General features: G+C 42.7%; 1 protein-coding gene and 1 non-coding gene across 2 annotated transcripts in view; both read left to right on the forward strand.

The window, feature by feature from the left end:
- The window catches only part of LOC124615638, a 134,086-nt gene that overhangs the window by 13,035 nt on the left and 95,805 nt on the right, over positions 1–25,246 (forward strand). The window contains exon 2 of the mRNA XM_047143648.1: positions 2,856–2,974. Coding sequence (XP_046999604.1) covers positions 2,856–2,974 — 119 coding nt within the window. The remainder of the gene's footprint in view (positions 1–2,855; positions 2,975–25,246) is intronic.
- On the forward strand, positions 12,744–12,818 carry Trnas-cga. Its single transcript has one exon. It is a non-coding gene; the product is annotated as a tRNA-Ser (tRNA).

The raw sequence follows: 25,246 nt of genomic DNA on the forward strand, positions 1-25,246 counted from the left end.
ATACACATTCACTAAACAAAGGCGGCAACGCGGGAACGTTGACGTCACAGCACGTGAGTAACAGCAGTGCTCACTGCGCTGTGATTGGCTGGCGCCCCACGCTGAACGCCTAGCGCCTATCGTTCTTCACTTGTTACTCTGTTACGCTGCCAACTTCATACGCAAACGTCAAGTGCAATGTTTCAGCGGCCCGGGTATAGAACTTAGAACTTCTGTTCTTCAGAAACGCTTTTCTTGCCGTTGCCAATCTACATGTTATATCCTCTCTACTTGGACCGTCATCAGTTATTTTGCTGCCCAAATAGGAAAACTCACCTACTTCTTTAACTGTCTTATTCCCTAATCTAGTTTCTTCAGCATCACCTGATTTGATTCGACAACACTCAATTATCCTCGTATTGCTTTTGTTGACGTTCACATTATATCCTTCTTTCAAGATATTGTCAGCTCCTTTCAACTGATCCTCCAAGTACTTTGCTGTCTCTGACAGAATTACATTTCATCGGCAAACCTTAAATTTTTCATTTATTCTCCTGTCCTTTAATTCCTACTCCAAATTTTTCTTTTGTTTCCTTTGCTGCTTGCTCAGTATGCAGTTAAATCACATAGGGGATAGGCTACAGCTCTGTCTCACTCCCTTCTTAACCACCGCTTCCTTTCCATGCCCCCCTACTCTTATAACCGCCATCTGGCTCCTGTACAAATTTGGAATAGCCTTTCACTCCTTTTAGAATTTGAAAGAGAGTATGCCAGTCAACATTGTCGAAAGTCCTCTCTAAGTCTGCAAATATTATAAACTCATGTTTACCTTTCCTTAACCTATCTTGGGCTGTAGATGCACATTCTTTTGGAATTGCTTGAAACAAGTCCTTTAATTTATTCAGACATTTTTATTAACGTTGTGTTGATTGTCATGCAAACGATTTTAATAAATATATGTTACTTATATGCATTGTCATCTCGTTTCGGCTGTAAAGCAGAAGCCTGTTCCTTAGTTCCTAACTGTTAGGTTCACGATCCAATGGTCCTATTATTTACTTGTTTGGGAAGTGCAGGGATACAACTGTGAATTCAGACATTATATGGACAAAAGTGCGTGTTCCTTAACTAACGGAACGTGGTAAACTGAATTTTTAATAAAACAGTTCAGCAATCAAAGTAGTAAAATATATTACCTCCTACATCAATATTAATTTTAACTCACACATATACCAAGTCTCCCGTTTAGCTTCACTCAGAAATCAATGTTATTTCTCGCCACACTCAGTGTTTGTCTGCATTAAAACAATCAATAGAGAGCTGAAGTTGCAGAAATATTCGGAAAACGAAAGACATATGCACAGGTCTCATGTATTCTTGTATAAATTGGCAAACCTGTTTCTATGTGAATAATATATGTATTCCGCAGTTCATTAGCGATTATTTCATATTAGTAGCTATTTCATATCTTTCATAAATAAACGTAAAAACATTATGGTCCTTATTTCATAAAGCAAATTAATTTAGATTGATACAGCAAAGAGCTGTGATGTAGGGCCTTGCTATTCACTTTTTTGCATAATTCATTTCAAATTATTGTTTCATAATTGCGAGCTCGGCTGTTTAGTGCTGAAAACTCACTATGTTATTTTAGGGTGGGATACCTTTCACGTCCTTGGTGCATAGACATGGAAGATCCATAATATTTCGAACATTACTTCATTATTTCGAAGAAGTCGGTAAGGATGCTAAACTACCTGCGAAACCTTCCCGTCTCCTCTATACCTCTTTTGTTAATGATAACCTTCCCTTTTACAATAAACTATGAACCCTTTCCTTAGGATTTCTGTCTCTTGCATAATAATAAGAAATGAAATCTTCCCTTTGAAATTTATTCTATGGATCGCCATCTGACTGCTACATCGAACTGCGACATGAATATACTTAATCAAAGCTGACGTTATTCTTTAATAGCAAATCTGACGTTATTCTTTAATTAATTTGACTGAAGTTATGTAATTCATAGTTGAACTTTTTCTTGACAACAATAATATTTTGCAAAGTTTTACGTTGATGGTTTTTGGGATGGATTATAATTAGAAATGCAATATTGCTGCCAAAAGTTAATTATATTCTGAATGAAATGATTTTGCGAACGTTCAAATGGGACTTACTTTCTACAATAATCTTACAACTAGCAATGCGCAAACATACCTTCAGTAGTCTTGGGTTTCTCAAAAAATTAATTCAATAATATTAGTTCCTCTTATGATAATAGTTAGCTGATGTCTCTGTACATCCGTTTATAATCTCTTGTAAATCATAGCTAGTGGCTGGCAGGCACACCGCTCCTCTCAACCTCTCGCTTCAGACCTGCTACCGACTCGCTTCACATCTTGCTTACTACTGACTCCTACGAACGCTAATGTGCGGTCCCTCCTGCCAACAATGCTTTCTGGTGCAGACAATCCCTGCTACCATTACAAAATGTATCAATGCTGGCTCTTTCCCGCTCTTTTCTTAAAATGTGTCCATACGCGGTCTCTCCCGCGCTTTTTAAAATTATATCAATTTGCGGTCTCTCTTGTCAACAATACTTTGGTGCAGACATTCCCTGCTACCACAATTATTTCCAACATGACAAATATTAATTATTCCTACTTAATCCTATTAATAAAATATAAACATCTTTCATAAATTGTGATTTGGCAATAGACAATAGAAATATACACGTCTTACACCTGTATTAATTTTCCCTTGCAGGTCTGGCTTAACGTACGAGCTTCACACGCACCGACACCAGATTACTAACTGAACTTGATAGCGGTCTGCAAAATCCTTGCCCGGTGACTGTGACAGGTGCTTGTGTGTTTCAGGGCGTGGGCCAGCATGGCCATGTCATTCCTGGGCATCATGCTCGTGCTCCTGTGCTGCTCATGCTGGAAATACGCCATGCACGCCCAAAGGATCAGGTCGGCTGCCCTGCGTTCCTCGCGTAAGTAGAACTATCCAGCAGCATCCAGGTGACAGTTTCACTGGGGGGGGGGGGGGGGGGGGGGGGGTGAACATTCCAGTACAGACTGCATATACATGTTTCTATCCACAAGGCGATTGGAGGAAGAGCTCACAGGGGGGTAACTCGAGGTGAACTGGTAATGTAGCGGAGTGTTTTGTGGATAGAAGTTGTTCACTTTCCCATCTAATCGCCTGGCAGTTCAGCGCAGCAGTAGCACCAAACTTCCTATTTGCGAAACCTGCCATCATCGAGAGGTTGCCCCTCGCATATCTAGTAGTCTACTCGTATATGTCCCGACTCATCAATGCCCACCATAAATTACTATGGACAGAAACTTGAAATTTACAGAGGGCGTTGATATTGTACTACAGACGTCGTTTAAGGAGGATTTTTTTGAAGTTCAAAAAAATTGTTCACATGGCTCTGAGCACTATGGGACTTAACATCTGAGGTCATCAGTCCCCTAGAACTTAGAACTACTTAAACCTAGCTAACCTAAGGACATCACACACATCCATGCCCGAGGCAGGATTCGAACCTGCGACCGTAGCGGTCGTGCGGTTCCAGACTGAAGCGCCTAGAACCGCTCGGCCACATCGGCCGGCTTCAAACTCCATCCCTAAAGGTGGGATAGGGCGGATAAAGGGTTTTTGAAGCAGATACTATTAAGGCAGTTTTGAGACTAGACCTACGAAAATTGGCATTCGGTTCCTTGGTCAGAAATAAAGAAAGACATGTTTCAGCATATACAGGAACTTCACCCCTATGGAGGTGAAAGGGTGAGTGGGAGTTGTTTTTGAAACTAAATCATTATTGAAGAATTACTACTGTATTCCTAAAGCTACAGTACATCTATGAAAACTGGAATTTGTCTTGAAAAGGATGAAATAGGGAATGAAATGTTTCATGAAACTATTTCATTACGGAAGCATTTTAAGGGTAAATCTATTAAAATTGTAATTTGGCTTCTAAGTTGGATATAAAAAAAATACATGTTTCAACCACTAACAGCGTAAAAATGGGCATGAAAGTTTCCACCGACATATTTCACCGTGCAAGCATTTTCGAAGCTAAATCTATGAAAATTTGTATTTGACTTCTCTGTTAGAAATTTAAAAAAAAGACATGTTCCAATATTTTCGAAAATTCGCTTCCCAAGCGGGGTGAATTAGGGGATGAAAATTTTTAAGAAAATAGTTCATTGTATTTAAAATATGCTAAATCTATGAAAATTGGCATTTCTTTTCTCTGTTGGATATAAAGAAACATGTCTTTGAGGATAAAAGTTTCTGTGGAAATATGACCACAAGAACGGAAAAGGCATGATTAACAGAAACCTTGGACTCCAGCTACCAGAACCGGTTTTTTGGTGAGAAGCACATTCTGAAAATACCGTGCTTCTATGGCCTAGCTCGAAAAGCTTATAAAGTGTTCCAGTTTGTGAACAACGTAAAAATTCGATTAAAGAAAAACGAAAAAACAGTGCAGACCAAGCAGTGTAAGGGTGCGAAGCAGCCGCTGCTACGCTAGCGTCACATAATACTACCGCGTCGTAATTATTCCACAATTCTTACAAAATTGTAAATACTGGGTGCCCATAGTTGAAGTTCTACTTTAAAAATGCTGTAGAAAGAAAACCACTGCTTGAATAGGAACAGCACATATCGACGCAGAGAGGAACGTCATGGAACAAAACAAATTTAACGAAAATTGCCAATAACTGGCACTGTAAGCGTCTTGACGTAAATTGGGGACGGCTACAAATAACAGATGAATCGCAATCCAACGGCTATAGATTGAGTTGCACATTACACCATCCGCGTCCGTATTGTTCAATGTCAATGACTGTCAACAGTTGAGGCACTGTTGGTTTGGGAAGCCCATTCACCACGGCAATGTCGTACCATATCTGATGGGAAAAATCGGTTTTTAATCTTCCTGAGGCGAAAAACCACGTAAAAAAGCAAATAACACCGGATTTTAAATGTACCGGGTCCGAAAAGACATAAAAAGCAAAATGACATCGGTTTATAACTGTCGCGAGACTGCGCAAGACATTTTCTATATAATGTCTATCGTTTCCTTGCCACAAGATGAAATCTAGGAACAGCATGCTTCACAACAGATTGGAATCGTTTGGGAGGCACGTTTAGAATGCATTACGTAGTGCTTGCCTTCCATTCAGTTACATTCTTAATGGTGCTCTGAACACATCATCTTTCAGATAACCCCATAGCCAGAAGTTACATGGATTAAGATAGCTGATATGGACGGCCAGGCTTTAGAGACTTGAGGCTGATAATTTTAGTATTTCCAAAATGGCTTTGCAGAAGCTGCTTCACCGCCTATGCAATGTGCGGAAGAGCGTAATCTTGCATAAATATAATCCCACCCACACATCACGCTCTTGAAGGGCTGCAGTGACGTTGCTTCTCAAAAGACAGTGACGCAACAGATAACAGGAAACGCACGACTTATCTCCTAGAAAAATACGGCCCAACGATAAACGATGCCGCCAACCCGCACCAAACAGTCACCTTTGCAGAATGAAGTGCTACCGGTTGATGTGCGTGTGGATTTTCCGTTGCCAACATTCTGAAATTCTGCATAGCGACGTGTCCTCGGGGATACAAATGGGTTTCGCTTGTCCACAGAATATTCCATGACCATTCATTGTACTCTTCCAAGCGTGCAAGATATTCTAGAACCAACGTTTATCTTGTTGGCAGGTCAGCATGCAGTAACTCCTGAACGTGAGTGATTTTGTATGGATAACAACGGAGAATGTTTCGTAGAATTTTATGCACCGTGACAACGTGCTGGCATCTTCGACAGACTTCGGATAAACATATCTCTTCCCTCGGCACACACTGAACTTCAAAAGAACCTGCCTCTCAGAATTTTGCATAAAAATTTTTCCAGACCCCTAGCACTCACCGTAACAATTCTTTTCTTTATATCGCTCTGTGTCCGGAAGTTCTGAACGGCCACGCACAGTCACCGTTCTTGTAAAAGAGGTTTACCAGCAGCGCGCGATCCATCATGGAGACGGTTATGTTGGACGTATCTGACTCAAACTGAGAAACAACCGTGTGCCGCGCGTCTCTTGGTGTGCATATTATGACGCTTACAGCGCCAGTAATTAGTCAGATTTTCATTATTTTTTGTTATATGATGGACGCCCTGTGTAAAAGAGCATGATACATTTATTTATACACACATCAAAAAAACTTTTGCATCACCTCGGCTCCGAGAGTTCCACAACCTATACAGAAAATTGGAATGAAAATCAACATAAACATAATTTCCACCCTTTTTATTGCTCATGAAAACCACACACTGCATGTTGTACCACCATACAGCAAGACCTTCAGAGTTAGTGGTCCAGATTGCTGTACGCACCAGTACCTCTAAGACCCAGTAACACGTCCTCTTGAATTGACACATGCCTGTATTTGTCGTGGCATGCTATGCACAAGTTCATCATGGCACTGTTGGTCCAGATTGTCCCACTCCTCAATGGCGATACGGCGTAGATCCCTCAGAGTGGTTGGTGGGTCACGTCGTCCATCAACAGTCCCTTTTCAGTCTATCCCAGGCGTGTTTGATAGGGTTCACATTTGGAGAACATGCTGGCCACTTTTGCCGAGCGATGTCGTTATCCTGAAGGAAGTCATTCACAACATGTGCATGATGCGGGCGCGTATTGTCGTCCATGAAGACGAATGCCTCGCCAATATGCTGCCGATATGGTTACACTATCGGTCGAATGATGGCACTCACGTATCGTACAGCTGTTACAGCGCCTTCCATGACCACCAGTAGCGAATGTCGGCCCCACGTAATGCCACCCCAAAACATAAGGGAACCTCCACCATGCTGCACTTGCTGGACAGTGTGTGTCTAAGGCATTCAGCCTGAACTGGTTGCCTCCAAACGCGTCTCCGACGATCGTCTGGTTGAAGGCATATGCACCAGTGAAGAGAACGTGACGCCAATCCTGAGCGGTCCATTCGGCTTGTTATTGGACCCTTCTGTACCGCGCTGCGTGGTGTCGTGGTTGCGAAGATGGACCTCGCAATGGACGTCGAGAGTGAAGTTACGCATCCTGCAGCTTATTGCGCACAGTTTGACTCGTAAACGACGTCCTGTGGCTGCACGAAAATCGTTATTCAATGTGGTTGCGTTGCTGTCATGGTTCCTCCGAGCCGTAATTCATAGGTAGCGGTCATCCACTGCAGTAGTAGACCTTGGGCGGCCTGAGCGAGGCATGTCATCGACAGTTCCTGTCTCTCTGTATCTCCTCCATGTCCGAACAACATCGCTTTGGTTCACTCCGAGACGCCTGGACAATTCCCTTGCTGAGTGCCCTTCCTGGCGCAAGTAACAATGCGGACGCGATCGAACTGCGGTATCGACCGCCTATTCGTGGTTGAACTACAGTCAACACGAGCCATGTACCTCATTCCTGGTGGAATGACTGGAACTGATCGGCTGTCGGACCCCTCCGTCTAATAGGCGCTGCTCAGGCACGGTTGTTTTCATTTTTGGGTGGGATTATTGACATTTCTGAACAGTTAAAAGGACTGTTTCTGTGATACAACCCACAGTCAACGTCTATATTTAGGAGTTCTGGGAACCAGGGTGATGCAAAAAAAATTTTTATGTGTATATTAACACAGGATAAAGATTACGCTGTAAATAAAAAACCACTTGTGTGGCTACATTTTAAGATAATACAACTGCATAGTATCCTTTCCTTGTAGAGGCTTCGGTATGTGTACAACTAGTTAACATTGTAATGTTAGATGCAACCTGATTGCTATGGCATTTATGCAGCATCTCAAAGACAGTAGCAGCAAGTTATGTAAAAAAATGTAACGTCCAGAGGCAAATTTCCGAAACTTTTCCCCCTCTCCCATCCCCAAGCATGATTGTAAAAATGGAAATTTGAGCAGTGTTATCTAAACAAATGAAACGTTCGGCACACGAGGTGCCTGTGGTTGCCAAACAACGCTCTTAATCAGCTAAAGCCCACATCTTGACGCACAATGATAATATGACTACAGTTCAAAAATGGCTCTGCGCACTATCGGACTTAACTTCTAAGGTCATCAGTCCCCTAGAACTTAGAACTAATTAAACCTAACTAACCTAAGGACATCACACACATCCATTCCCGAGGCAGGATTCGAACTTGCGACCGTAGCCGTCGCGTGGTTCCAGACTGTAGCGCCTAGAACCGCAAGGCCACCCCGTCCGGCTATGATTACAGTCATTTAATACAACGTTATTTCGCCATGACCAACGTTACTGAGTACTATTCATATAAATAGGAGATAAACAAAGAGTGCCGTTTCAGTACGCATGCGTATCACGTTTGTAAACTCATCCCACTAAGTATTAGTTACTCCCTTGGTAACGTTAGTGCCTGTATGTAATCGTATATATGTTACTAGTTTTGCATGGGTAAAAGTAATTGTTGGAATCATATTTTATACCTACGTTCGTACCTTTATATCTTATTCATTTGGGCAATTGAAGATTTCGTGTTCAGGGATTTTGTATTTATATTATCACGTAAGAAGGCATCACGTGTAGTAGGTTATACTACGCTGACTGTGAACATTGTCTAAGCCGTTACATAAGTCCTGCGTTCTTGTTTTAATGGAAATAAGTAACTTTTACCTTACAACAAAAATCTGAAGCGCTAACTTATAGGTCTAATTTATGCTGCTCGAAAATAACGAAAATTCGTGTGGTATGAAATGTAAATAATTTAGGTCAACTAGCCCGCATTATAATGGGTGATAAGTGTAGACGTTGCCTTAGGGCATTAAAACGGGGAATGGTACGTGCAGATCGTGGGTTGGAAATCCGATGGGGTGACTGTGATGGGCGGGGGGTGGGGGGTTAATGAGGAACTCACTCAACGATGCTCTCCCGTGGAACTTTAGGCTCTGAAAGGTAGATAAGAGAATCGCTGAAGAGGAAACGAAGATTTATGCCCTTCAGGCTGAATTAGATCAAGGGAAATTTGAACTAAACAGGCTGAAGGGGCAGAAAGGCTGTGGGAACTTGGTAAAGGTAACAAATAATGGGTGATACGGAAATAAGCCTTTAACTTCTTCGATACTATCTGATAAGTTTAGCTTGTTACTAGTAGTAGGAGGGAAGAGCGTCATCCAGCTGTAGTAAGCTGCAGCAGACGTCAGGCAAAGAAACTAAACGTAGGTCGATAAAAAAGGAAATTAGGAAGCAAATAATCTGGCTGTTACGGGGAATCCATGGCTGCAGTGTACACCAGATTGTACAAGACAAGTTAGGAACAGGGTACCAGAGCACAATTATTGCGAAGCGAAGAGTTAGCCTTAGCTAGGTGACAGAGAAAACTGGGAATTTGTGTGTGGGTTTTTAAAAAGAGGAAAAGGTGATTATTGTAGGTGGAGGAAGTAACATACTCAGTAGAGACCGAAATTACAGTGATACGGGTGACTTGGAGGACGAGGATTGGGAACTTAACACACAAGTGTCAGTTTTGTGGATGTCCTGCAGTAACATAACTAGTCCTGAGCTAATACTGCTCTAAGCTACGAGAACACAAAGTTGAGAAGGTTGCTACCGACTCAAATGTCCTACAGGGGCAGTGCCTTTTTTTACAATTGACAGATGGTGTTATTCTAGACACTGACAACACCTGAGTAATCGGGGGAGAGTGAGAAAGATAGGTCGGCTGAGCTTCTGACAGAGAAAATGAGGTGGCCCGGCCTCACAAAAAAGAAGATCGTTTGAGTTACTGTTATCAGAGGGGTAGCTTTTTCAGATCAGAGTCAGTAATTCGGCACTGTGTAGTGAAAGAAGCCAAAAGAACAGAACAGTCCCCAAGATGCTCCAGAAAACACATAAAAGTAAGTTTATCTTATTTCGTCAGAATAATTGAAGGTTGGTTAATAAGGTAAAGGAGCCCCCTGTGTATTTGAAAAAGATAGATGTCTTGCAGCTCTCTGAACACATAACCACGTTTTAGAGAAGGTATATATGTAAAAGGTTGCAAAACAACTTCTTGTTGTTATCTTCTAAAGCTTTGATGAACTATATAAATAACATATAGTAACACAAAGCTGCTTTAGAAATGAAATTATGCTGCTGCTTCAGGTGTTACAATACGCCATTTCTATGATAAAATATTACACTTCAGCATCCTTTTCGTATAGAACTAATATGGGAAATTATGGGTTGTTACATATATTACAATAGAACACAAGATATTGAAATAATGAATTTTTTGTGTGTATGCTTGTCGATTACTACTTAAGAACACTTCACTTTTACGTGTAACTGTATACAGATCCCAATGGGAAAATCTGAACTGTTTATGAAGCATATGAGTTCCTTATTATACCATATGGCAAATATCAGCAAGCTATTAATAGTAGGCGGTAATATAGATGTAGATTTTCAAAACATTCTGACAGTGAAAATCATCTGGAAACCCTTAGTTGGATCCTACAATTTGATCCTTATTTACATTTCACAACTGGAAATGCCATTTATGGGTTCACTCACCAAATTTTACAAGCGCTAAATAACAAAATGTCACCACATAGTATTTTCTGCGACCTACATAAGGCATTTGTCTATTCGAATCACATGGATACTGTTCTATTTAACCAAAACTTTGTAATTAATATTTCAACCAATGTAATCAGGGGAGATTCTTCTCATTTGGGAGAAATGACTTATGGCGTTCCGCAAGGTTCAGTGTTAGATGCTTTATTGTTTATCATATGTGTAAACGACCTCCTGTCTAATACACAACAAGCGGAATTAGTTCTTTCTGCGGATGTCAATCATAGTGTAATGAATCCAAACATTATATGTACACTACTGGCCATTAAAATTGCCACACCAAGAAGAAATGCAGATGATAAACGAGTATTCATTGGGCGAATATATTATACTACAACTGACATGTGACTACATTTTCGCACAATTTGGGTGCATAGATCCTGAGAAATCAGTGCCGAGAACAACCACCTCTGGCCGTAATAACGGCCTCGATACGCCTGGTCATACAGTCAAACAGAGCTTGGATGGCGTGTACAGGTACAGCTGCCCATGCAGCTTCGACACGATACCACAGCTCATGAAGAGTACTGACTGACGCATTGTGACGAGCCAATTGTTCGGCCACCATTGACCAGACGTTTTCAGTTGGTGAGAGATCTGGAGAATGTGCTGGCCAAGGCAGCAGTCGAAAATTTTCTGTATCGGGAAAGGCCCGTACAGGACCTGCAACATGTGGTCGTGCATTATCCTGCTGAAATGTAGGATTTCGCAGGGATCGAATGAAGGGTAGAGCCACGGGTCGTAACACATCTGAAATGTAACGTCCGCTGTTCAAATTGCCGTCAATGTGAATAAGAAGTGACCGCGACGTGTAACCAATGGCACCCCATACCATCGCGCCTGGTGATACGCCAGTATGACGATCACGAATACACGCTTTCATTGAACGTTCACCACGATGTCGCCAAACACGGATGCGACCATCAAGATGCTGTAAAGAGAATCTGGATTGATCCGAAAAAATGACGTTTCGCCATTCGTGCACCCAGGTTCGTCGTTGAGTACACCATCGCAGGCCCTCCTGTCTGTGATGCAGCGTCAAGGGTAACCGCAGCCATGGTCTCCGAGCTGATAGTCCATGCTGCTGCAAACGTCATCGAACTGTTCGTGCAGATAGTTGTTGACTTGCAAACGTCCCCATCTGTAGACTCAGGGATCGAGACGTGGCTGCACGATCCGTTACAGCCATGCGGATAAGATGTCTGTCATCTCGACTTCTACTGATACGAGGCCGTTGGAATCCAGCACAACGTTCCGTATTACCTTCCTGAACGCACCGATTCCACATTCTGCAACGCAAGCAGCAATGTCGCGACGCAATAAACCGCAATCGCCATAGGGTACAATCCGACCTTTATCAAAGTCGGAAACGTGATGGTACCCATTTGTTCTCCATACACGAGGCATCACAACAACGTTTCACCAGGCAACGCCGGTCAACTGCTGTTTGTGTATGAGAAATCGGTTGGAAACTTTCCTCATGTCAGCACGTCGTAGGTGAATGTTCTGAAAAGCTAATCATTTGCATATCACATCAACTTCTTCCTGTTGGTTAAATTTCTCGTCTATAGCAGGTCATCTTCGTGGTGTAGCAATTTTAATGGCCAGTAGTGTATAAAGGAAACTGAGAAGCGCGCCGTCGGTCGTCGATCCATGTCTTTCAGTAGCGCCGCGCTCGGCGCCGGATGCAGATCTCTGATGGTGTGGCGACAATGCTTTTTCACGCTCTTCTGCCGTCATGACGGGAGCGGACCTTCACGTAGACTGCCGCTGTGCTCTGAAAATGCTGAAGCCTGGGTCACAGGCTTCCTTAATCGAAACCCACTGTCTTTATTAGTGTGTCACACAGCCGGATCGCTACAGCTTGTTTAAGAAAACAATCCCAGAAGATCCAGAATGAGATTTTCACTCTGCAGGGGTGTGTGCGCTGATATGAAGCTTCCTGGCAGATTAAAACTGTGTGCCGGACCGATACTCGAACTCGGGACCTTTGCCTTTAGCGGGCAAGTGCTCTACCAACTGAGCTACCCAAGCACGACTCACGCCCCGTCCTCACAGTTTGAAAGGCAGGAGACGAGATACTTGCAGAAGTAAAGCTGTGAGGACGGGGCGTGAGTCGTGCTTGGATAGCTTAGTTGGTAGAGCAGTTGCCCGCGAAAGGCAAAGGTCCCGAGTTCGAGTCTCGGTCCGGCACACAGTTTTAATCTGCCAGGAAGTTTCAATTCCAGAAGATGTTGGACTGTTGCTACAGCTTGGTATTGTCATAATTCATGGTATGTCCATGGGAGTTGCAGTGCTCTGCCACTGTGGACTACATCACTAAGACAAAATATTTTAACACTTGAAATTATAAAAAAATGACTCTGAGCACTATGGGACTTAACTACTGTGGTCATCAGCCCCCTAGAACTTAGAACTACTTAAACCTAACTAACCTAAGGACATCACACACATCCATGCCCGAGGCATGATTCGAACCTGCGACCGTAGGAGTCGCGCGGTTCCGGACTGCGCGCCTAGAACCGCTAGACCACCGCGGCCGGCACTTGAAATTATAAATATTCACTTTACATATATAGCGGAAAACACCTGAACAAATTCTCTTCACTTTCTTACAAACACATATGCTATCCATCTTTGAAGAAATTCAGTAAATCACAAATTGTTACGTTAACATAAAAATCTCGAGTCTTAATCCCTGACCAAATTAATCACTGCGCTTGAATATCTCGGCAAATGCGTTAATACAATATCTTTTGAACTTTTCTGACTGAGTTACAAAATATCTCTCCATAAAAGAATACTAATATAAGAAAATTATTGCTGGTAGACAGCGCAGCCTAAACACACCGTACGCCATCACAAGATACTAGTCGGCTATTCTTTCTCTCTCCTCCACTGGACTCCACTGATAAGCAAAGGTTCTACGAACAGTGACTCGCAGTGCAGTCTCTTTGGCAGAGATGTTGCCCGCCATTACTCACATCCTATTGAAGCTTTGCTTTTCTGCGTAACATCCAAAATATTACCAAAATTACATTTTTTGTATAAAAAACAATTGCAAGATGACCTACAACTGCCACAAGGCAGTCACGTGAAACTCCGTGGCTTATGAGCATTATGACGCTGTTGACGTGTGAATGATTCAGTTGGTTGTATGGAATTATCGCAGTTAGATGGGTCGACGTAGAGAACGGCAGAAATAAGCTATCGTCTTTGGACGTGCTCATGATCACACCGTGAGTAATGTTTACCGATATGTCGATGTATTAACGGGAATTGTACAACGGGTCTATAAGGTCTCGTTTACCACTTACAGTCATTCAACACGACGAGAGAACAGTGGTCGTAAAAAGATCATAACCGAAAGGGACGGGAGACTAGTATCAAGCGTCGTCAACGACTATTGGTTTCAAATACGACAGCAAATATCGCTGTCACTCAATGCAAGCCCACCGTATCAACCATTTTACGAGCGGTCATTTCTAAGTGAACTGTTTGCAGTGGACATTTGGAAACAGATTTCTCGTAAAACGCCACTGCTCACAGCGGCATATTAAGCTGCCCGCTTTCAACGGGCAAAAATCACAGAAACTGCAGAACGACTGACTGCAGGCATAAAGTGTTGTCTGACGGTTTCCGATTTTCACCTCTTCTCAAATAACGCACCTTCCACTGCAGAGATGTCACAATCATGCGTTTATCCTACAATGCGTGGCGAGTGAAGGTCAAGTCGGACGTGCTTCTGCAATGTTTTAGTTATCGTGATAATGCTAAACACCCTTAAAAAAACGTTTCCATGCTATTTTCATGAAAAATTGACTAGTACAGTTTTGCATGGTAAACGGTATCTCTTCATTTAGGGAAGATGAATCTGGAATCAGATATTCTCTAGGCAACGTGAATCAGAATTTTTGATACTTATGTTCCTCTTGACTTATATCAACTGAGCTGGCCGGAGTGGCCGTGCGGTTCTAGGCGCTACAGTCTGGAACCGATCGGCCACTACGGTCGCAGGTTAGAATCCTACCTCGGGCATGGATGTCTGTGATGTCCTTAGGTTAGTTAGGTTTAATTAGTTCTAAGTTCTAGGCGACTGATGACCTTAGAAGTTAAGTCACATAGCGCTCGGAGCCATTTATATCAACTGAAATAACATGTGTGGGACAGAAGTCATCTATATCAGCTTCGATTGAGGTGGTTCAGTAACTGCAACAGACCGTTTCTTAAAACTGTCTCAAATCTGCTTTCATTTGAGATTTGCTAGAAATCGCCCATGACGGATATTCGTGGCGAAAACCTTCATATCACGGCTAATCAAAGTTAATTCTGACTGTGAATACGATCTTAGCAGTGTTAGGCATTATTTTTAAAAAGGAAGCTGTAAGGGGTCCGTGGGCCCTTACTATAAGTTTGCACTCGCCACAGGTCGACAGGGCAAACAATCGATTGTGTGTCGTGTTGCGAGAGCGAGTGTGAGTTGAGTTCAGTTCCCAGGTTGCGGGCCGAGCCGTGTGGAGGCCTGTTGCTATACTCCAAGGGTTTGCCGACAAAGGGGGTGGCCATCGCCGCGGTTTAACCCCCTTGTGTTAGAATAATACGGGAAAGTGAAAAAGTATGATTACGAGAGTGATCAGTGATATTTCTGTGCCGATATTTGTGGTTTCGCGTCTACCGCGCTGGCATCATTTGGATTGCAGTGTTGGATGTGTTGGATTGCAGTGATTGAATTTGCGTGTGACAATAATGAATAGCGAGGAAACCTGTGCTGAGATTAGCCGTAATTAAATATTTACGACGAAGGCAGTGGCTGTCTCCTTTTTCTTGTGTTTTAGAGACGAATATAGGTTCTTGATTAATGAAGCTGTGTTGGCGTTCTTCTTCTCACCAGACATTTCATTATTACAGCACTTGAGAAGGACAAAATGGAATGTAACAACTCTGTAGCAGTCAAATCCGATTGCCAGCCCCATTAGGTACACGGTCACATTGATTAATATTTACTTGGGCTGCTATTCAGATCCCGATCGAGCGGGATACATAAATCGGACTTGTTACACCCTTGGCTTACCGTGAAAGGACAAGTGCAATTTTCGGACGAATCGTAAAGAACAATAGATAATTTTACCTTGCTTAACGCGAGGAAATATTTTTCAATGTTGGATCGAGATAGAGCATAAACTTTGAAATCGCGACAAGAAACAATGCATTTTGAACAATACGAAGTAATAGCATCTTACGATTGTGACTAAACTGTTTTTTCTTGCCATATTAGATAAGAATAATAGTGTCAATAAACTGTGTTATAATATGCAAATGCGTAAATCCGCACGAAAAACTGTGAAAAGTGAACACCAAAGAAAGACACATGTGAACATTACTATAGCAAAACCAACCAAAAATTCGTCACGAAAGTTTTTAAAGAAGTGTTTAGTGGTAACATTGTGACCGGAATTGCTTTTTGAATAGTGAAAATCGGACACCTTCGTGTGGACCCATAAAGTGTTATGCGGACGACAATTTATTCTGGCGACGCAATTGTTGAATGACGTCACGCAGATCCGTGTAGCAGCTGCGCCAAAGAGCTTCGATCTGTGAGGTGATTTCACACATCCCAACTACCTGTGCAAGGAGTAGTTCAAGCACAGACGCACTACACCGACGGTCTTCAGCGCGACTTCGAGACACCGAGTGCCGACCCGGCATCTAGCGGCCGAACTACAAACTACGCCCGCCTGCAGCGCCACGGAGCAGCCGACGGCGAACTACGACGACTCGCCACAGATCTTCAGCGCGACTTCACGTGGCTCCAGCAGCAGTACAGCGCCACGCCCACTTCAAACGTCAAAACATCCCAACTCGTGGTAACGTCAGTTGGTGAGTGAAGACGACTGGTTGACATAACATTAAATTGTAGTGTGCAGTCTTCGCGGTAAATAAACGTTTGTAAACTGAGTTTCACATTAGGAAAAGTGCCCAATTACAGTAATTTCCGAAAAGTTTGCGAAACATACTCTGAAATATAGCATACTTATTTATGCATATTGTGTTGCCTAAATGGTAATTATACAGATGTGCTCATTGTTTTTGGGGATTTTACATTTATAGATTTTATGAGTGGTGTGATTTATCTTATTTAGAACATTTTACATAAGCTGTGTATGTGAAAATTGATATTTGAAATTATTAGGTTTTGAGGGTCGTTATGTTCAGTACTCATGCATATTGTATCAATTTGGGATTAATTGAAGATACTGCAGTTACTGTTTGATTAGTTTCATGATAATTAGGAGTGTTTTGGGTTACTAGAGGTTATTTTATATTACTTGCCTGTGTATTGAAAATAAACCAAACATGTCTACTGAAGATAAGCAGGTTTGTGAGGCAGTAGTTGAAAAGAAAGGGATAGGAGAGGAAGACAGAGATGATTCAGGAATCAGTGGTTGTGGATTGTCATTAGATAGCCCATTAGCACATTCAACTAGTTATCCTGAGACACTGGGACAAACGACGAGAGATAAACCAGTTTCTGAGGATGCAGATATGCGGTCGATGTTGGCAGCCTTGCTAAAAGAAACTAGAGAAAGGGGAGAAATACTCCGAAAATCACTAAAGGAAGATTTACGAGAAACATTAGAGAAGGGTTTACAAGAAACAAGAGAATCACTAAAGGGTTTACAAGAAAATAACGCATCATTAGAGAAAAGTTTACAAGAAGCTAGAGAAAGGGAAGAAATATTCCGCAAATCATTAAAGGAATATTTACAAGAAACTATAGCACAAGAGATCAAAACATTGCAGATGAAGATGGAATGTAATCTGAAGAACGAAATGCAGGAGTTACAAGAACGACTGAAGATGGACATCGACAAGAGAGAGAGGAAGCTACAGAAGAGCATAGACCAAGTCCAGGGAGACATGGAGAAGATGGAAGAAAAGTTGACAAAAAAGATAAAAGATGATGTTGAAGAAACTAAAGTCGAATTGGGAGAAAGGATCGCCGAGGTGACACAGATGCAGAAACAATGCAATGATGCAGTTAAGGGGATAGGAGATAGGCAAAACCAACTGGCTGTCAATCTGAGAAATGCTATAGCCGTGCAACGAGAAGAGGATAACAAGAGGGTTGCAATGAAGGTCAGGCTATTACAACAGGGAGTGCAGCAATTGCAGAGCAAAACAGAAGAAATTGATAAACGAATTAGCAATGCCACTTTAACCGTTGGGGAAGGTAGAGTCATTACCTTGATCAGCAGTGATAATCGGTACGTCCAAAATAATGCAGGGCAGAAATTTAGAGCGAAAGGAGGGTTGCACCCAATGATATTTATGAAATGGTTAAAAGGAGTTTTCCCAGCACATCTTAAAGACTCAGACAAGATTCAATTTGTAATAGATAGAATGGAAGGTGAGGCCTTCACTTGGGGACTCAGGAAGAAGGAAGGGACTACTAGTTATGATCAGTTTGAAGAGGAATTCTTGAAGAAATACTGGTCCAAAAGTCATCAGTGTGCAGCTATTGAGGACCTACTACACCGCAAGTCACTTAGTACATGGAGAGGAACGTTGAGAGAGTTTGCCGAACATTTGTGGGAATTGAACGAGACCTTGGAACAACCCCTGAGTGATGACGTAATGATATCAGCGATAAAAAGAAGAATGAGCCGGAGAATGCAAGAAACTGTATCCGGGAGCCTAATTAAAGATAGGGAGGCCTTGATGGAAATACTGGAACAGTTGGAATCTGTTCGATCACAGGAACACAATCAAGCTAATGATCAAAACCGAGGGGGAAGTAATGACCAAAGGAATCATTTTAGTAATTCGTCTAATTATATAGGAAGAGGTGGTGGCCATAGGTACAGGAACCATGATGGTGAATGGCAATGGAGAAATGATTGGAGAAGGAGTAAAGAACCAAGAGATCATGAGAGGGGATGGGATAGGCGAAGGAATGACACAGTGCATATAGAAGAGGCGGAGAGACAGGTAAACTGAATGACACTCCAGATGAGGTCCAGTCAGGAGTGAGAGCTACAAGGACCAGAGTAAACCTACTAAGACACGACAATGGTGGAGATCTGAGAGAAGATCTACTGGAGGAAAGAAGTGGGATTCCCAAAGAACCCATGCTACCCATGATAGGGATCAAGCTATGTGGACTGAATATCGAGGCATTAGTCGATACAGGAAGTGAAGCATGTGCAGTATCCAAAAGGTTATATGAACAGGTACTAAAAGCAAATATTAGCTTGCCTAGTTTCCCGGTGAGTGGAGTGAGAATTGTGAACGTGCTGGGTGCAAGGAGTAAATCTATTAAAGAACAAGTGTTGATTACCTTCGAGATAGAGGGAGAAGAATACGAAGCAACATTTTTGGTGGTGGCCAGATTGAACACATCAATTATTTTAGGGATAGATTGGTTGAATGAAGTTGATGCAGTAGTGAGTTTTGATGAAGGTACTATCAAGGTCAAAGGAAGAAAGGGAGAAGAGAAGAGGTTAAAGTTTGCTGAGGGGAGTGCAATCGAAGAAGAGGAGGAACTCAGAAGGATAAATTTGTGTTATGAAGAGGAACCCACCATGGGATACGGGGAATGGGAACTAGAAGAAGAAGTGTTGGTATACCTTGAGGGATTAGCATGAGAGGATAGACATAAAGAGGATAAGATCAGTAAAAAGTTGGAGGAGATGACACACCTAGATGAGGGGACTAAGAGGAAATTAGCCACAGTATTATACAGGCGTTGTAAGGTATTTTCTCAACGGCCAGGTATCATGAAAGGGGTGGAGTGTAAACTAAAGATAAAGAACCATAAACCGTTCAATATAAAACAGTATTCCATTTCCCAGGCGAAACGAAGAGCAGTAGATGAAGAGATACAGAGGATGATGGACCTTGCTGTTATAGAAAGGGTCAATAGTCAATATAACAACTCCCTATTTGTTGTTGATAAGAAGGATGGAAAGGTGAGGATAGTTTTGGATGCACGAACAGTGAACAAGGTCATCGAGCCGGAGCAGGACAAACCTGAGACTATAGAAGAACTGATTCAAAAATTCTGAGGAGCAAAGGTGCTTAGTAGTATCGACTTAACTGCTGGTTACTGGCAAATTCCATTGGCCACAGAGTCCCGCCAGTATACAGCATTCACTTATGGAGGAAGGTGCTATCAATTTAGAGTGTTGCCATTTGGGCTTAATGTGTCAGTGTCTGAATTCATAAGAGCGATGGATAAGATACTAGGCGAGGAGTTACTTAAAAAGGTCACCGTCTACATGGATGACCTCTTGATAGCAAGCAAATCTTGGGAAGAACATTTAAATAGATTGGATGCAATCTTAGCAGCTTTTGAAACCGCAGGGGTAACTGTAAACCTGGACAAGTCGGAATTTGGCAAATCAAAAATAAAATTCCTGGCCATATAATATCCGAGGAGGGTATCTATCCTGATCCTAGTAAAATGGAGGCTATTAGAAATTTTCTGACCCCCCATAGTAAGAAACAGTTGCGAGCATTCTTTGGGGTTTGTGAGTTTTATAGAAAATTTGTCAAAGGATCTGTACTTAATGCCCCGAGTATGAGAGAATTGAGCAAGGCGAGGATGCCGTGGCATTGGAGTGCAGAGTGCCAAACCGAGTTTGAGAATATCAAGGAAGCACTATATAGTGCAGACATATTGTACCACCCAGATTTTTCCAAGGATTTTTATTTAGGAGCAGACAGCTCTGACTATGGACTAGGAATACATTTGTACCAAATGGAGAGGGGCGAAAATGGTGAGAGTGTAAGAACAATAGCTTTCGGTAGCAGAAGTTTAAATGCTTGGGAGAGGAAATATTCGATTACTGAAAGGGAGGCATTGGCAATTGTGTAGGGGTTTAAGCGTTTCCGATATTATTTGGCCGGAAGACATGTGAAAGTAGTGACTGACCATAAGGCCCTTACATTTCTGACTACAAGCAAGTTGAGGCATAGCAGACTAACGCGATGGGCCCTGGCATTACAGGACTATGACTTCGAGATAATTTATGAACCAGGAGCAACACATATAATACCTGATGCTTTGTCAAGATTACCAGCTGACTCGAGAGGAATGTTGGTGGATAGGCCAGAAGGAGAAGGAGTTAGAATTAACCTGATGAAGGGAGTACAGTATGAAGAATTCATAAGGAAGTTCCTAAAGAATGTGCGCAGGGAACAGAACGAGGACGAGAAATTAAAGACAATTAAAATCAAATACAGGTGTGCAGGAGAGGAAAAAATTCGCACATTTTATTATATTTATAATGGGATGCTTTATAAAAGAAACAAGGAGAGTGAGGAGAACTGGAAACTTTGTGTGCCTGAGCATGTGGTAGAAAAATTAATTTGGTACACGCACTATAGTAATGCGCATTATGGACCGAAGAAGTTTCTGGAAAAGTTGAAGTTAGATTGTGCATTCAACAACATGGGAAGGCGTATACGTAATATACTGAGTACATGTGACACCTGTCAAAAATCTAAAACGACTACATTACAGCACAAAGGATATATGCATCCAATTGTACCAACAGCAATTAAGGACATAGTTGCAGTGGATCTCTTTGGGCCACTTCCTGCCTCACGAGGGAATTACACACAAATCTTAGTAGTGGAAGAACTGGTTTCCAAGTACATAAAATTTTACCCGTTGAAGAAAGCCACTAGTAGAGCCATCATTAACCATTTTGAGAAAGACTGTTTTCAAAAGGTGTGTATTCCTAAGCGAATTTTGAGTGATAATGGGTCACAATTCAGATCAAAGGAGTGGACAGAGATGCTAAATGAGCACCGAATAGAGCAAATTGCCATTTCTAGGTATAGGCCAGCTTCTAACCCAGCAGGACGAACAATGAAGGAATTGAACCGTTTATGCCGAACATACTGTCATAGGAAGCGTGGTTCATGGAAAGAATATCTGGAAGAATTTGAGCAGGTCAGGAATCACCTCCCACATGATTCTACAGGGTTTGCACCATGTGAAGTATTGCTCAATCAAGAACCTGACAGTATTTTTCGTGAGTTGCTAGTCTACCCACCAGGAAGTTCATTGACCTGGGAAAGGAATTTGGAGCTAGTGGAATTAAGTATGAAGGAGAAAGCTAGGAAATACAGGAAAGACACGACAAGCTAGTGAAACCGAGTGGGAGACTTGGCACTAGTAAAGGTTCATGCAAAATCAAAGAAAATAAACTCTGAAATACATAAATTCAACCACGTTTATAAGGGACCATACAGGATTATAAAAACTGGTCATCCTAACACTGTGGAGTTGGAATATGCACGGACATAGAGAGTGCATGGTAAGGAACATGTGGAAAACATAAAAAGGTACTACTCACATGAGAACAGGGATAACCCAGATGAGGAAGGGGAACTCGGTTAGGGCATATGTCTGATATGAGAGTGTTCAAGCTCCTTGGTGTAGTTGGGTAGGACATGTTTAGAACATTTAGTTGTTAAACGGACATTTGAAAAAGGAAAATGTTTATTTACATTATGTTTTCTGATGTATTATAATTAGAATTGCATATTTCATATCAACGATTACCTGAGAATGGGTATAAAACCTGTAACAACTAATTTGTAGTATAATAATTCATATTTAATGTGTTCAAGTAATAATTTTTGATTGTATGTTGTGTGTTTCATTCAATATTGGACTATAGAGGACAATTGCTGTTTGATATAAAAAACTGTAATTTGGACAATGCCATGTTTATGAGGTGTAATAACCTTTTGTAGAATATTATTGTGGAGGCAGCCCACTACCGGAGTCGAGGGATTATATGGTGAATTGTAATTTCATTAATTATTTACACTATGTGTTTTGTTCAGATGTAGCAATGTCTAATTCACTTGCCGATTCTTTTACGCCGGAGGCTCCAAAGAAGTTTTCGAGGGCGGGGATGTAAGGGGTCCGTGGGCCCTTACTATAAGTTTGCACTCGGCACAGGTCGACAGGGCAAACAATCGATAGTGTGTCGTGTTGCGAGAGCGAGTGTGAGTTGAATTCAGTTCCCAGGTTGCGGGCCGAGCCGTGTGGAGGCCTGTTGCTATATTCCAAGGGTTTGCCGACAAAGGGAGTGGTCATCGCCGCGGCTTAACCCCTTTGTGTTAGAATAATACGGGAAAGTGAAAAAGTATAATTACGAGAGTGATCTGTGATATTTCTGTGCCAATATTTGTGGCTTCGCGTCTACCGTGCCGGCATCATTTGGATTGCAGTGTTGGATTGCACTGATTGAATTTGCGTGTGACAATAATGAATAGCGAGGAAGCCTGTGCTGAGATTAGCCATAATTAAATATGTATGACGAAGGCAGTGGCTGTCTCCTTTTTCTTGTGTTTTAGAGACGAATATACACTCCTGGAAATTGAAATAAGAACACCGTGAATTCATTGTCCCAGGAAGGGGCAACTTTATTGACACATTCCTGGGGTCAGATACATCACATGATCACACTGACAGAACCACAGGCACATAGACACAGGCAACAGAGCATGCACAATGTCGGCACTAGTACAGTGTATATCCACCTTTCGCAGCAATGCAGGCTGCTATTCTCCCATGGAGACGATCGTAGAGATGCTGGATGTAGTCCTGTGGAACGGCGTGCCAGGCCATTTCCACCTGGCGCCTCAGTTGGACCAGCGTTCGTGCTGGACGTGCAGACCGCGTGAGACGACGCTTCATCCAGTCCCAAACATGCTCAATGGGGGACAGATCCGGAGATCTTGCTGGCCTGGGTAGTTGACTTACACCTTCTAGAACACGTTGGGTGGCACGGGATACATGCGGACGTGCATTGTCCTGTTGGAACAGCAAGTTCCCTTGCCGGTCTGGGAATGGTAGAACGATGTGTTCGACGACGGTTTGGATGTACCGTGCACTATTCAGTGTCCCCTCGACGATCACCAGTGGTGTACGGCCAGTGTAGGAGATCGCTCCCCACACCATGATGCCGGGTGTTGGCCCTGTGTGCCTCGGTCGTATGCAGTCCTGATTGTGGCGCTCACCTGCACGGCGCCAAACACGCATACGACCATCATTTGCACCAAGGCAGAAGCGACTGTCATCGCTGAAGACGACACGTCTCCATTCGTCCCTCCATTCACGCCTGTCGCGACACCACTGGAGGCGGGCTGCACGATGTTGGGGCGTGAGCGGAAGACGGCCTAACGGTGTGCGGGACCGTAGACCAGCTTCATGGAGACGGTTGCGAATGGTCCTCGCCGATACCCCAGGAGCAACAGTGTCCCTAATTTGCTGGGAAGTGGCGGTGCGGTCCCCTACGGCACTGCATAGGATCCTACGGTCTTGGCGTGCATCCGTGCGTCGCTGCGGTCCGGTCCCAGGTCGACGGGCACGTGCACCTTCCGCCGACCACTGGCGACAACATCGATGTACTGTGGAGACCTCACGCCCCACGTGTTGAGCAATTCGGCGGTACGTCCACCCGGCCTCCCGCATGCCCACTATACGCCCTCGCTCAAAGTCCGTCAACTGCACATACGGTTCACGTCCACGCTGTCGCGGCATGCTACCAGTGTTAAAGACTGCGATGGAGCTCCGTATGCCACGGCAAACTGGCTGACACTGACGGCGGCGGTGCACAAATGCTGCGCAGCTAGCGCCATTCGACGGCCAACACCGCGGTTCCTGGTGTGTCCGCTGTGCCGTGCGTGTGATCATTGCTTGTACAGCCCTCTCGCAGTGTCCGGAGCAAGTATGGTGGGTCTGACACACCGGTGTTAGTGTGTTCTTTTTTCCATTTCCAGGAGTGTAGGTTCTTGATTAATGAAGCTGTGTTGGAGTTGTTCTTGTCACCAGACATTTCATTATTACAGCATCTGAGAAGGACAAAATGGAATGTAACAACTCCGTAGCAGTCAAATCCGATTGCCAGCCCCATTAGGTACACGGTCACATTAATTAATATTTACTTGGGCTGCTATTCAGATCCCGATCGAGCGGGATACATAAATCAGACTTGTTACAAAGCCAAAAGCGAAGCCTCGAACCACTTGAAGATAACTGATCTAATAAACGTATGCAATATATTTAATATATAAAGCAATTTTATTGTGTAATCGAAATCGCCTGTTACATTACGCCTCAACCAAATTTTTTTTTGTGAAGATTTAAGTTGAAGAGCTCTCAATCTGAAACATGTGATCAAATGTCAATGGAGAGCTTGCGATCGCGGACTGATGACGACCTCAGATGTTAAGTCCCATAGTACTCAGAGCCATTTGAGAGCTTGCGATCAATCTGGGAATGTTTTGAGTAGATAATTTTTAAGAATTATATCTCAAGCAAAGTAACGACAAGCATTGCGTGATAACACTCACAATAATAGAATGTTTTATTGCAAGAAGTAAGTCGTGAAAAATGTCTGTGTCTCTGTATTTTACGCGAATTTTGACTGTAATAAATGCTGTTCTTACAAACATTTGGCTGCCTTGTGCATTCTGTAAGTAACTTGACAAACAGGAACGAAATGTTGAGAACAACAATCTTAGAAAAGTGCCAATAACAATATTAGAAAAGTGCCTGTTGACATCTTCCCTCAGGTCTCCATCAGTGACGTAGCA

Source organism: Schistocerca americana, chromosome 5 (assembly GCF_021461395.2).
Source record: "Schistocerca americana isolate TAMUIC-IGC-003095 chromosome 5, iqSchAmer2.1, whole genome shotgun sequence".
NCBI lineage: Eukaryota > Metazoa > Arthropoda > Insecta > Orthoptera > Acrididae > Schistocerca > Schistocerca americana.